Below are 13325 nucleotides of genomic sequence, written 5' to 3' on the forward strand. Positions count from 1 at the left end.
GGTGTCTTCAAATCATCCAGAACTTTGACCCTGCTCAAAAATCCACATGGTTCAGACTCTGTGACATCCATAAAGAGGGCACATGGATGTGGTCTGATGGGTCATCATTCCCATATAAATATGACATCTTGAATAATGCACGTACAGTAGACTATGATACAAGTATATAAAGTGATCATAAACAACAGTGAGTCACAGTTGCAAGGGGGTGAGCAAAGGGGGCTTTTGCACAGGGTGCCATTCAAGCAAGGGCCGCCACTGGCGGTGCACATGACGTCGCTTTCGTACAATATTCTGCGGCGTAAAATTAATAAACACTCCAGTGCAATTTGCGTTTGACAGAACTTTGTTACCGTCATGGCGAGACCAAATGATCAAGTTTCACAACTCCATATTTGTTGGACACGAGTTCTTTTTCCAAAAGAAAGACTCGCTTTGCTTCCGGTAATAGGCCACACCCACGTGTAACTTTCGCGCGAAGCATCAGACTGCACCATTTGATGTCAAAGGGGTTTTGAGGAAAGACAACTTCTTTTAATACAGTAAAATATTCCCAAGAATTTCAATTCATAGGTTTAATTATAACTATTGTTTAAAGTAATCATTAAAAGTGCCCCCCCCTACAAATATAAGATTGCTTATCCATAGAATTAAACGTTACAACTGCTGATATCGCCCCTGAGCTGACTCTCACGCTACTTTCCTATGTTAATGTTTAAATCCATTCGACTCCCTGTTGTTGTAATTTCCCCCAAGTAAAAAATAAACTCGTTTTTTGATAGGAAATTTGCAGTTAAACGACGACAAAATGGCCCTCGAGTCAAAGGTAATTGTTTTTCAGAATTTTTGTTTTTGTTCTTGTTCCACACTGTTTGCCGTCGGAAACGACAAGTCTTTGTGAGTCGAATCAATTGCAGCTTGTCCATTCTCCGGTGGAAAAAAATCAATTCAAGCTGTTGGTTAGCTACAATTGTCTCCGTTTTTAACTATTGAGCAGTTGTCGGACGATACTAGTTAAAAATATTAATAGTATGACCTAGTTGTGGCGTCCTGAGCCCCCCAAAAATGAATGCGCTTCAAAATGTTTGTAAAAAAAAAATAAAAATATTCTTCTCTGAATCAGTATTTTTCAATTACGTAATCTCATAAATGTGAACACAAAACTTTTTTTTTTTCCAATTTCTATCAAGTTCGCCATATATTGAGAAAATGTGTGAACAGTAACTCACTAATTCAATTCAAATAAAGCTCTAGTTTCGTGTTTACTGAGAAATGGGTGCAAAGCTTACGTTTCATTCACTTCCATTTATCGTTGCACATTTTATGTTTTCCTCAAGGCACTGCGTTTCAAGTCCAACTTTATTACTGCCGAGCTGGCTCGTCTGTTCAACCAGTCAGACAGCGAGGAGGACTTTGAAGGCTTCAGTGACGACGATGCAAGTGTGGACAGAAGACGTTTTAACATGCAATTCAACACTAAGGTATAACTCGTGTAATATCAAATATTTAGCCTGGTCTCAAATATGGTGGGCACTGTTTGAATTGTTGCACAAAGCTAAAAGAAGTTCCATTAACAGCACTAGTAATAAATTAGCCTGTGCAGTCTAGGATGTAACACTGATACGTTGTTAAAATGGGGTGTCACCTATGCCCTTAGTTGATTGGTTAGAGTCAAGACAATTTTCTTCAGCATCATTTTCCTGATCACTTGCAAGATGGAATCAGACTTCCCCAAAATAGGCAAACATCTCCATGACGAATAGAATTGAGGAAGATCAGTTCACTGTTATTGGCATGACTGACCTAATTTTATTATTGGCATGATGGGGAGTTTTTATATGAAAATGATGAGAACATACATTATTCGCTACTGCTGTTTCATTTGACTTGTTTGCAATGGACTTAATTAAAGAAAAGCATTTTGAATTTGGTGATGTTTTATTTAACGTAGTGAGGCATGGGGTATTCTTCCCCACATTGTACAGTGTTGGCATGAACACTCAAAACACCGGTCGTGTGGTTGCATACACACTTTGCGAGTGTTACATAACACCCTATGGTGTTTAATTAACACCAGCAGATTTGCAGGATAGACAGAGGTCTTGCCTGACACCATACACCATTCAAGTTCCTGCCATTTTAAATGCATATTTTAGTGGAGATTCCGTTTTATTCGTATTTTTGCCACTTCCACATTTGATCTCTTGGCAGATGGTGGAGTCAGAGCATGACGGTGATGTGGACACAGGCTTTTACTCTGATGGTGAGGACACATCAGCACCGAAGAGACGAAGTCTCTTGGTAGCTCTCAGGTGTGTATACTTTTAGTAAAACTGAACTTGTCTGATAATTTATAAAATAGTACTGATCATGCACAAGGGTACAGATATTCATCGGTAGCCTATGTGTTAAACTAACCGTCGATGGCATGTCAATCTGTTTTCTCAGATTTCCAGTCAAACAGTCGCCCACCCCCAAAAAGGAGCCACAAGCAAAAAGCATCATAAAGCCGGTTAAAGCAACCGTGGCACAGAGGGCGAGGCAGAGGATGAAGAAGCAGGAGGATAAACAAAGAGAAGCAAAGACAGAGAAGGCGCAGGGAGAAGATGAGGCCGTGTGCCAAAGCCTAAGCAAGCGGGACAAAAACATCCAGGAGAACAAAGCCATGGTGGTTATAGTTATAGACGATATCAATACTATGACAAACAATATGGCGCTGTGCAGTTGCGCACCAAAATGTAAACGTTGACAGCCCTTCATTTTTCTTCTTGGTTGTTGTCTTCCAGCTGGCCAAGCTATTTGCTGATCTCACCACGATGGCAGACCTGACTATGCCCAACACCCCTCAAGTGAGCACTGCCACTCAACTACACACTGTAGTAGTGCTTAAACAAATCACACCATCCTTGTTTTGTTTACATGAACGCAGAAGAAGAAGCGTTCCCCGGTGAAATCAACGCCACGCAAACGCAAATTAGAACAGGACAGTGGGTCTGAAAGGAGGAACCCTTCACGTAAAGCCCGCCCCCCTGAGAACTTTGCTGTGGACCAAGTGTGCGAGCCTTTGTCCCGCAGCGGCCCCAAGGCCGTAGACCTCAGGAGACTAGTGGAGGTACAATGCAAAATACCACATATACTGCAGCAGGAGCTCCAATTGTGTTTGACCTGGTGTGGTGATTGGCAGGTGGATGAGGAAAGTGCTGGCAAAAAGCCAAAGAAGAGGCGGAGTCACCGACGCAGCCAGTTTGAGTTCAAGTCGGTCGATGACGTCACCGAAGATGACCTGGTCAACATAGCGTACCGCAGCAAAGACAAGATATGGGACAAGGACAATGTGAGTCATCAACACTTTGTTGTTTTTTGTGCAAGTGCTGCCATACAGGGAGATCTGCTCAACACATGCGGTTGTTCAACATGTAGGGGGGAAGTACAAATACTTTGTTACTTTTGCTGATGTGAATTTTAATGTGTGTGTTGGCGCCCTCAGGGAAGCTCGTGCCACCAGTGCAGACAGAAAACCCTCGACACAAAGACCGTGTGCCGCAGCGGCTTCTGCTCTGCGGGCAAAGGCCAGTTCTGTGGGCCGTGCCTGAAGAACCGCTATGGCGAGGATGTACGCACCGTCTTGCTCGACCCGGTCAGTGTCAGCTATTCAGTTCAGATTGTGGGAAATGATCCCAATTTATTCAATTGGGCCAACAATTATTTACTGCAACACGTACCTCCACCATTTGCCTAAAAACTAAAAAAAAAAAATTCTGAAATACATGGTTTGGCAAAATATACTGTTTACATTAACATAGTAGTGAATTAAAGTTTTATTGGTTTATAATTTGTCTTTCGTCTCATGCATTTCTTTTGCTCCATAATTTACTTTGCCATGTAGTGATGACTTCAAAACAAAAACCAGAGACACTTATGTCACAAAATTTGTCATCTTGGACAGAGTTGCATTTTAAATATGCTCTTTTCTGCAGACATGGTCGTGTCCCATCTGCAGAGGGATGTGTAACTGTAGCCTGTGTCGAAAGAAAGAGGGCCGCTGCGCTACGGGCATTTTGGTCGGGCTGGCCCGCTACAATGGCCACGACAACGTCCATGAGTACCTGGAGAGGTACGTACACGGTATCGAGTTGTTATTGACATGATGATGATGAATTTGTAGATTGAATATGGAATACATAGAACAATAAATAAAAAAAAAATTGCATGACAAGTAAGTGACATTTTGCCGTGTTTTGTCTCCATGACAGAATCCAGAAGGAGCTCGAGTAAAGTCCACGGAGACTCTCCCTCATACAGATGATACACTGCACAGTACTGTAGAACTTTTTATAAATGTTTATTATTTTAGACAAGTGCTTTTATCCAACTAGGTTTATTTTATTATCCTGGTATAAAAACAAATTCTAATAGTATTAGTATTATACAATTTTTTTCCCCCCAGTATTTTTTCTACCTTGCATTTTTTGGTTTGTTTTCTTTGGGGTGTTGTTTTTTTTTTTTCTTACCAGAACAATCAAAAAATTGCACAGTGGTGCCTCAACTTAAAGTTTAATTCATTACTCAAAACGCTCAATTCATCTTTTCCCATTAAACGCTAACAAAAGGAGAAAAATAGCACTTTACAAAATTGTACTTTATAAAAACATAGTGATATCATAGTTGTGTGTTTTGATCACCAGTGGACAGTATTTTACTGACATCGTGATGTACAAAAAGCTGTCAAAACTACTCAGTTATCTGCTAGTGCTAGTTGTTTTTCGTAGTAGATTTGTCTTTTTATACTGTCTGTCAGTCTACATGTGTTGCTGCGCTGTTCGTTTTCAGACATCTGTTTCTTAAATGTCTCAACGTTGCGATACCAATGCTAGTTTTAATAACCCGTCTTCCCGCGGAAAAGTGGGTCTTTGCTGTATTTCAAAAGTGTGTTCAAGTCAAAGCATAAAGTCAACTGAGCTGAGCCTTGTATCTCAAAAAACGGAGTCAGGTCACTTTATGTCAAGGTACTACTGCATTAGGATTCTTTTCATTTTACTGGAATATAGTTCGAATAAAACACTGACTTTTGTTTGTCATTTTCTGTTTTTGTGTACGTACTTGTAACGCAGTTTACAGATTTTCAACCAGGCTGCTGTGGCAACACTAGTGTGCCGTGAGAGATTTATCAGGTGTGTTGTGGCAAATTTTCCAGTTTCACTTAATTTGGTTGAAGGGGCACAGAGGAGTACATTGCACCAAGATCACTGTTTTAGTATTTTTTATTTTTTTTTTGGTTTGATGGTGTGTCGTGAGATTTTTCTAATGTACATTGAATGCTTTAGCTCAAAGGTTTGAACTCACTGGGAAATCTCAAGCACAGCAAAAAAATCAATGTTTTGGCAATCAGGAAGGTAAGGCAGTTTAAAATCACTTTATTGTCACGTGTTATGCAGGCAAGTAATATTTTCTGCTTGACTTTCGGTCTTTTTTTTTTCCCCCCCGCATTCTTTTTACGGACAACACATTTGTACAAACCAGTTTTAGAAATCTGCACAAACTGGAGCCTTTCAGGCTCACCTGGCAAAAAACCCAATATCAAATGCCACGGTGAAGAACACAGTTTAGAAAAAGATTTACAAATGAGATGTTGCTAGAAAATATCAAAGAAAAAAAAAGTCTGTTGTCACACAAAATATTACCAAAAAACATCTAAATCGGTTTGGTATCAACGTTTTTTTTTTTGTTTGTTTTAGTTTGAAACACATTTTTTGCTTTCTTTTATTTTCTCCCAAAAAGAAGAAAAACACATTATGGCGCAAGGAGGAATAAAACCAAAAAAACTTATACTACCGCAAAAAAAAAACATGCCGTACACAACTTCAGAATCAACACACACAAATACAAGTCCAGCAAGAAGGCAAATATTACAAATCAAGGATAATAAATTAGCTTTACACAGTGGTCTGCTGTGTGTTAACCGGGAGGGGCTGGCTTTCAAAGCAAACTGTATAAAATATACTTTTTTTTCTTTTTATTTTATTTTTTGTAAATAAGACTGTACGCACTGGACTAACACTGAGCAACACCACCATAAACGTCTCCTCACCACATAAACAGCCGCAACATGGCCCCCCACAGCTCACTGCACTTTGCCTATGCTCCATCTCACCGCCACCCACCCACTTGGCTCGCTCGGACCTTCCCTCAGCTTGTGTTAAGGCAGCAGTCGGTCGCAAAGCAGCAATCCGAATAGCGCCGAAAACCCAAAAGCATCAACGCTGTCCCTTTTAGCTGCTCAAAAACAAACGCACAATAGTGATAAAATGTCAGGAATTACCAAACAACCGTTCTCGTGTGTGTGCTCTTGTTTCCGCCAAATCCTCCCTGACAATGTAAACATATTCCACTAGATTGTCGTTTAAAGTATTGCTTTCATCTCACAAACATAGTTGTAGAAAGCTAGATTGTTTTCTTTTATAGAAACCTTTTTTTTTTTTTAATGGCCACTGCCGCAATAGGAATGCATTATATATAAATCTTTCCATATGTGCTTTTTCTGTTTTCGCTCCTTTCTTGTTGAAGGACTTCTCCTTTTCTTTTGTAACAGTTCATTAAGGAATCCACACCTGAATCAGATGGGAGGACAAAACTCAAATTAGGTAGATCCTCTTCATGACACGCACACACACTAATCACAAGCTGACTTGCACTCACGCACACTTTCCCAAGACTGCCTCTGCTCTGCAACAGTCTCGTACCTTGATTGACCCTCAGTCCTGTCTGACAGGTAAGAAACAGGTACACAACTTTGTGCATAGAGATAGATGTTAGCACGATTAAGACAACAAAAAAAAAGACTCATTATCGAATGTTTTTCTTGTGTAATCTCAACATCCACGCCAGCAGTCCCTGCGACTAACGTGAATGAGAACCACCTATTCAAACTCTTCCTCGTCCTCCTCTTCCTCCAGGTGATTGGAGGTGGTGGGCGTTTCGGGCTCGGAGTCACGGGAGAGGGTCGCCACGGTGACGATTTGAGGGGAAGCCTGCAGGCCCTCGGGGGTGTCGTCCTCCATGTTGTCGGTGGTGATGATGGCCACGGCCGCCCCGCCCTTTTTGTTCTGGTGGGTTTTGATGTGCTTGGAGAGGTGGTCGCTGCGCATGAAGCGCTTGGAGCATTCGGGACACTCAAAGCGCTTCTCTCCTATTGGAGGACAAAAACACAACTATCTTAAGTCATTCTTTTGACAAGGTCAGATCATTTTACAAAAGACTCACTCATAATGTGAACACCAATTAATCATAACTACCGTAAACGCTATTGGAGTTAAAAAAAAGTTAGAAAAATAAGTTTTCAAGTCAAACTGCTGTGCACGCCTTGTCCACACGGGGGCAGTAAAAGATACGGATTTACTGTACTTTAGTTTCATTTCCTTTCTAAGCAGGGCATACATGCCTGTGAGTCTTACATGGTCTGTCTACATGTTATTGAAGCATCGTTTTTTTTTTTTTGCCAATTATTTTGTGAACCTTCAAGCTACGGATTGTTGACCCCAGTTTCAGAATCACCGGGAAGGACAAATATGGTTGAACAATGGTATACTGCAAAAGGGTAAAATGTATTAATGTCCAAATTTTTCTCTTGAATTTTCATGGATCATTTTCAGCACCCACTTACAGACCAAATATGCTTGTGTGTGTGTGAGCCGATCACCTGTGTGCGTTCTCCGGTGTCTCTGCAGCTCGTCGCTCCTGGTGAACCTCTTGCCGCAGAAGATCCAGTTGCAGACAAACGGCCTCTCGCCCGTGTGCCAGCGCAGGTGGGCCCTCAGGTGGGACGTCTTGCCGTACACCTTCCCGCAACCTTCCATGTGGCAGATGTGCTGCTTCTTCTTCGTGGGGTCGCCACTGTTTCTGCGCCAGAGGGCAGGAGTCTTTATGCTGCAGCACTTCAAAGTTAAGCGTGCATAATTTCAGCTGCGGGATCAAGTTTTACTTTGACTGTTAGATGCTAATTACCACCTGAGTTGTATTATGTCTGTCTGTGTCTGTAATTAGTAATTACTGCATAATTGAATGCTTTATAGTGGAACTAAATGTAAACTTCTAAGTCAAAGCACACCAGATGATCCATCTAACTAACGTACTTCCTACCTCGCCTCGCCGTCTCTACAGTTTGGGCAGGAGCAGGCGACTCGACGGAGCCTCTTGCTGGGCGGTCCCTCCTGGTCTGAGGAACTCTGCACAGATCCTAACTGGTCTGGACTCATTGATGAGCTAGATGCCACGTTCCCCACGGTGACTGTCACAGGGGACGATTGAACTTTGACCCCATCCTGCCCTTGTGGTTGACCTTAAGGTGAGAAATGACACACAAAAGCATTCGAATGTTGTTTGTTCAGTTCCGGGTTGGAGATAGAAAGTAAAGTTCTGAACTGGCATCCAAACCTGGATGACTATCTTTTAATGCCCCCTTACCCTGTAGACCTGTAATAGTGAGGGGCACACCCTGCACTTGAACACCGGCTCCGCCGAGCCCAGCAATGCTGACCGTCTGTACGCCGGATCCGGGGTTGATCTGAGCTGCACTCAGTGTCAGGGGAGTTCCGCCCAGGGAGACCAAACCTCCACCCCCAACTGTTGTGCCGCCAGCCACTGGGGCAAGCGTAAGCTGCTGTGGCATTGCTGCTCCCAAGCTGCCTTGGAGGGAGACACCACCGGGGAGCTGCAGCGTCTGCCAGGCGATCTGCCCAGAAGGGGACAGCGTAGGTGTGCGAATAAGGACCTGGGCTGGATTCTGGAAAGCCTGAATGGGCTGCAGGGTTTGACCAGGGGCCAGCTGGAGTGTCTGAATGTGCTGCTGCTGGCCTTGGGTTTGACTCGGTGCCTGGGGCTGCAGCTGGATCTGCTGCACCAACTGATGTCCCACTTGCCCCACGATCACCTGCTGAATGGTTCCCAGTGCATCCGTCTGGCTTTGGATCCCATTGGCCTGATTCAGACTTTGAGAGTCTGCCTCGGTGCTTTGTGCTTGGTTTTCGGTCGTCGCAGCCTCAATAGCAGCAGAGACCACTTGTGTTGCGTCTGACACACCATCACCTTCGGCAACTGGTGTTGGTGCTGCCCCAGAGACCGCTGTTGTCGTCATCAACTGGTTGCCACTGGCAACAGAAAAAGTGCCATCTGCTGATTGGATAAGTTGCACGGCCCCGCCTCCTCCCACATTATTGATCACAGGCAAAGCCAGGGTCATGCCACCGAGGTTGATGGGTACTGTGGTCATGACAGGAGTCTGAGATCCCTGAAGGGTCTGCAGCTGCAGGGGGAAAGACTGTGCGGGACGGATTTGCAGGGGGACCGCCTGGTTGGCTGTACTTGACAGGATAGCCTGCTGGTTGGCTGTCTGGAGAATGGCCTGAGCCTGGCCTGGACTCGGACTCTGGATGAGCTGAAGCTGCTCGGGCAGAGCCCCGATGGAAGCCTGCTGAGTTGGGTTGATATGGATCTGCTGTCCATCTGCAGTCTGCAGGTGAGGAATGACTTGGTACTGAACCCCACCGCCCGCATTGGGCAGGTTCTGAACCTGGATTATCTGGAACTGCTGCTGCTGATTGGCAACCACACTGTTGGTCCCGGCTACGGCTTTCACCTTCACAATTGGAAAGAAGCAGTTAGGAGAAGGTAAAATTACAATGGCGGTATCATCAATGAAGTGAACCCCCGCTATTCAGAATCCACAAGTATTTGACATCACCCTTCTTTTGCAAACTCCACTCATAGGGGAATTTGCAAATGCCAAATGGAGAATATTCAGGGGTTCACGGTATGAACACAAACTCCTCCCTGACCTTGCGTCCAGGTGAGCTGTCATTAGGAACGGTAGTGGCCACTGTTACAGCTACCGGCTGGTTGGTGTTCTCCTTAGCCATGGTAGCTGGTGCCGTAATGATCTGCCACCCGTTCCCCGTGAACTGAGCCGGCACCAGTTCCAGCTGCTGGGGAAGTAGGGCCTGGCCCCCAGATGTGTCCACTACAATCTGGCCCTGGAGCTGACCTGCTTGCAGTTGAATCTGACCAGCCTGGAGCTGGATCTGCTGGGGCCCTGCCTGGACCTGGGTCGCCTCCGTTCCCCCCTGCCCTCCGATCTTACTGCAGGTGGCCGCCAGCAGAGCCAACGGAGAGGGCTGAGAGGAATCCTATGAAGGACAAAGCGGAGGAGTAAGGAGAAGGGACAACTCGGGACTTTTATGCATACGCAAACAGGCAGTACCTCCGAGTCAAAAAAGCCAACGGGGAGGGATGGGCTTAAATTATTCTAAACGCAAATACACAGCGTGACACAAGACGGAGAAAGAAAAGGCGAGCCATGGGTGGGGGAAATATGGTGTTGAGAAGCGAAACACAAAGATGACAGAAAGCAAGTCGTCAGTAGAAGTGGGCGGTATTACAGGAAGCGAGTGGGTGGGCGTGTGAGAACCACATTTTCTCTTTCTCTCAGAACACTGCAAGCAAATGCCGCCTTCTTTCACTCTCCTCACAGGAAGTAGGTTGCAAGCACAACATAGCAGGTTGATTTTTGCAACTAATACAATGACACTGCAGCAATATATGCGTGGACAATTGGTGCATTTTGAAAATGAATCCCAGAAAATCATCTCCTAAAATATGGACTGGAAATAGAAATCCCACACCAAAGCCGCAGGAATCCAAAAGAAGAATTAAAGCATTCCGAGGCTAATTCAAAGTGACACTTCCATAGTACAATGGCTGAAGTGTGACAGCCGTGCAAAGCTACTCATGAGGCTTTCGGGGCTGGCTCTCAGCTGGGCTGCGCACAAGCAGGAAGTGGAATTGACGAGAGGAACGCCCCCAGAGGTGTCTGGCTTGCTGGCGGGCTGGGAGCGAGTGTGCAAGTGTGTGCATTTTCTTGGCCTGAGGGCAAAGCAAAAGTAATCAAGTTCATTCTGAGTACCTGCGATCCAGAATTTTTCCCCTTTTTTGATGCTTTCCCTCCTTCAGTTCCAGATGATTCCTTCTTGGAGTCTGGGGGCGGGGGTTGGAGGGAGACAATTCGAAAGTTAGACTAGCAGAAGTCACGAAATCGTCAGGTGTGCTTTTATAAATAGATGTGCACCATGGGCGACCTAAGTGAAATAAAAGCATGAGCCAATATAGCGCAACAATGGTGCTATTGATCATTCCCAGTTATCTCATCAGCAACATCACAGGCTTCCTATCTGTCAGACAAGGGAGGGAGAAACGGAGGGAGGAGACGGGAAAGAGGAGGAGGAGGATACCTACCACTCATAACGCATGAATATACCAAGAGGGAGAGGGTGTAGTTCACGGTAGAAGGCCGGCCGGCCGGGCACGGAGGCGGAGGACGGCCTTTATGTTGGGCTCTGGGCCGTGGCGGATCTGCCCGTTTTCGCGAAACCACCCACCGTCCAGGAAGGGCGGTGCCAAGCGGAGACACAGCCGAACGGCCCCCACCCCTTCCCGGCTAACAGAAATAACGGAGAAAGCCGCGGCCGTCCCCCGCAAGGCTGTTGCGCCCCTTGCACGCACGTCGCACGTCTCTTGAGCCGGACAGAGCGTCCGTAAACGCGCAAAATAGCGCTTGTCAAGATTGTCTCCACAACGGCGTTCGCAGTGTGTCACCGTAGAGGCCCACCCACTTCCATTTAAGCATCAGGACAACACCCCTGTTGTGCCGTGCCCGCTTGCCGCCGCTGCTCCCGGCACGTCTTCGCCGTCCGCGAGCCTACCGAAAAGCAGCCACTATTTGTATTATGATCGTATTCCGCTTTTATTCGTTCACACTTTCATTATTTGGGGCTATAAAAGGGGAGATACGCTCAGATAGCTGTGGCTTTTGTGGGCGGACGCGCTCCTCCCACTTATTCAGATTGGTCGACGGGGTTTGGCGTGCGAGGGTTCAGATGGGAGTTGTATTTTGCCCAAGCCTCACCTCCTCCAATGCTATTGGGCGAGCTGGACTACATTTCCCATGACGTCTCGGGGCCGCCTTCGCCTCGCAGTTGGGTGGCGCTCGTCATGTTGATGTGAGAGCGACGGGAGGGCGGCGACTATTATGGTTGTGGTTTTAGATGAGGAAGTGAGGCGTGTATGGAACGGTGTGCGCTCCTGCAAAAAAACAGTCCTGTGAATGCTCAAACTTGTTGTTCTGCACAGAAAAAAAGATTATAATCAATATGTTGCTCAACAGCAAATTTTAATCAGAGGTGACTTTATGTGCCCCTAAATGGTTTGATGCTGATTTAAATATCGTATCTAAAGACTCTGGTAAAAGAATTACCGATCTCTGGTTAAATTTAAACAAATACATGCAGACGGAAATGTACATAGGTAACAAAATCTGAAGTGAAATTGAAAAGTAGTATAAAAAATAGTTGACTTTTCCACAATGTAATTTTTCTGTTATCATGATCCGCGTAGGTTGGAAAAAGCGGCGGGCCTATTTTGACAAATTATAAAGCACTGATTATTGTATGTATAGAGTAAAAGGAAGAAGTTTTTAGAATAGAAACGGTCAACTAAAGTACAGATTCCCTCAAAAAATTAAGCAATTTAAGATATTGTTTTTGTTGTTATGAATTCATTATTTGTATTATTTATTGAGTTATTTATTTTAGGCCTCTTATCCCTTCCCAAGTTTGGTTTTCTTCTCACTCCAACAAGTTTCTTCAATTTGACTCTGTAACGTCCAAGGACAAATAAAAAGATAAAAAAAAGACCACATTGTGGTTGAGGTTCTACAATCATAACTAAAATATTTCATTAATTGAGCAAAGTATTTATTTTTTACTGTAACACTCTCTTTTTGTGTGTGTGTGTGTGTGTTGTGCGTGCGCACAGAACTGACTCCCACCATCGCACACTTAATAACGCGGCTTAACCGCCAGTCAAGTGCCCCCGCCCCCGGGCCACCTTGCAACGCGTTGCTAGGCAACGGAGGTTGTCCTGGGAAAAAGGGGAGTCGTCTTATGCGAAATTATTCGGTACTCTGCATTTCTGAGAAATTTGACCGTCAGTATTGATGATGCCCATCTCTGCCCATTTTAGAAAAACAATCAAATGGATTGAATAAGTGTGAGTCTATTGTGAGTCTTTTTTTTTTTTTGGGTGGGAAGGTAATTCAGTCAAAAAGAATGTGTTGTTCACCCATTCCACCACTAGAGAGCGTCATCCACAAAAGCAACACAGTAATATCTATTTGAATATGTACTTTTCAGTGTATTTGATTTTTTTTCCTTCAAAATATCGTTGGCTTTATTGAATTATTAAAATACTACAAATTACAATTATTAATTTTAGCTCAG

The 13325-nt window shown here is 44.6% G+C and overlaps 2 protein-coding genes across 3 annotated transcripts; one reads left to right on the forward strand and one right to left on the reverse strand.

Annotated features, from left to right (window-relative positions):
* The first annotated feature begins 592 nt into the window (after positions 1–592).
* On the forward strand, positions 593–5063 carry cdca7l (cell division cycle associated 7 like). The gene is made up of 10 exons (XM_088319313.1): positions 593–826; positions 1338–1481; positions 2212–2312; positions 2449–2668; positions 2787–2849; positions 2930–3112; positions 3185–3334; positions 3488–3637; positions 3978–4114; positions 4254–5063. The coding sequence occupies exons 1-10, from the start codon at positions 809–811 to the stop codon at positions 4273–4275; spliced, it is 1188 nt and encodes a 395-aa protein (XP_088175439.1). The 5' UTR covers positions 593–808; the 3' UTR covers positions 4276–5063.
* A 335-nt stretch (positions 5064–5398) lies between these two features.
* On the reverse strand, positions 5399–11874 carry sp4 (sp4 transcription factor). Of its 2 annotated transcripts, none has more exons than XM_088278582.1 (7): positions 11284–11874; positions 10955–11025; positions 9831–10178; positions 8461–9631; positions 8137–8335; positions 7697–7890; positions 5399–7186 (listed from the first exon to the last, which is right to left on the reverse strand). In XM_088278582.1, the coding sequence occupies exons 1-7, from the start codon at positions 11288–11290 to the stop codon at positions 6918–6920; spliced, it is 2259 nt and encodes a 752-aa protein (XP_088134708.1). In that variant the 5' UTR covers positions 11291–11874; the 3' UTR covers positions 5399–6917. The 2 variants fall into 2 exon arrangements, with proteins under 2 accessions (XP_088134708.1, XP_088134707.1); XM_088278581.1 differs by having other exon boundaries at positions 7697–7896.
* Positions 11875–13325: the final 1451 nt, after the last annotated feature.

This window comes from Idiotropiscis lumnitzeri, chromosome 16, assembly GCF_059441095.1.
Source record: "Idiotropiscis lumnitzeri isolate Australia: NSW breed Sydney's pygmy pipehorse chromosome 16, RoL_Ilum_1.0, whole genome shotgun sequence".
Taxonomy (NCBI): Eukaryota; Metazoa; Chordata; class Actinopteri; order Syngnathiformes; family Syngnathidae; genus Idiotropiscis; species Idiotropiscis lumnitzeri.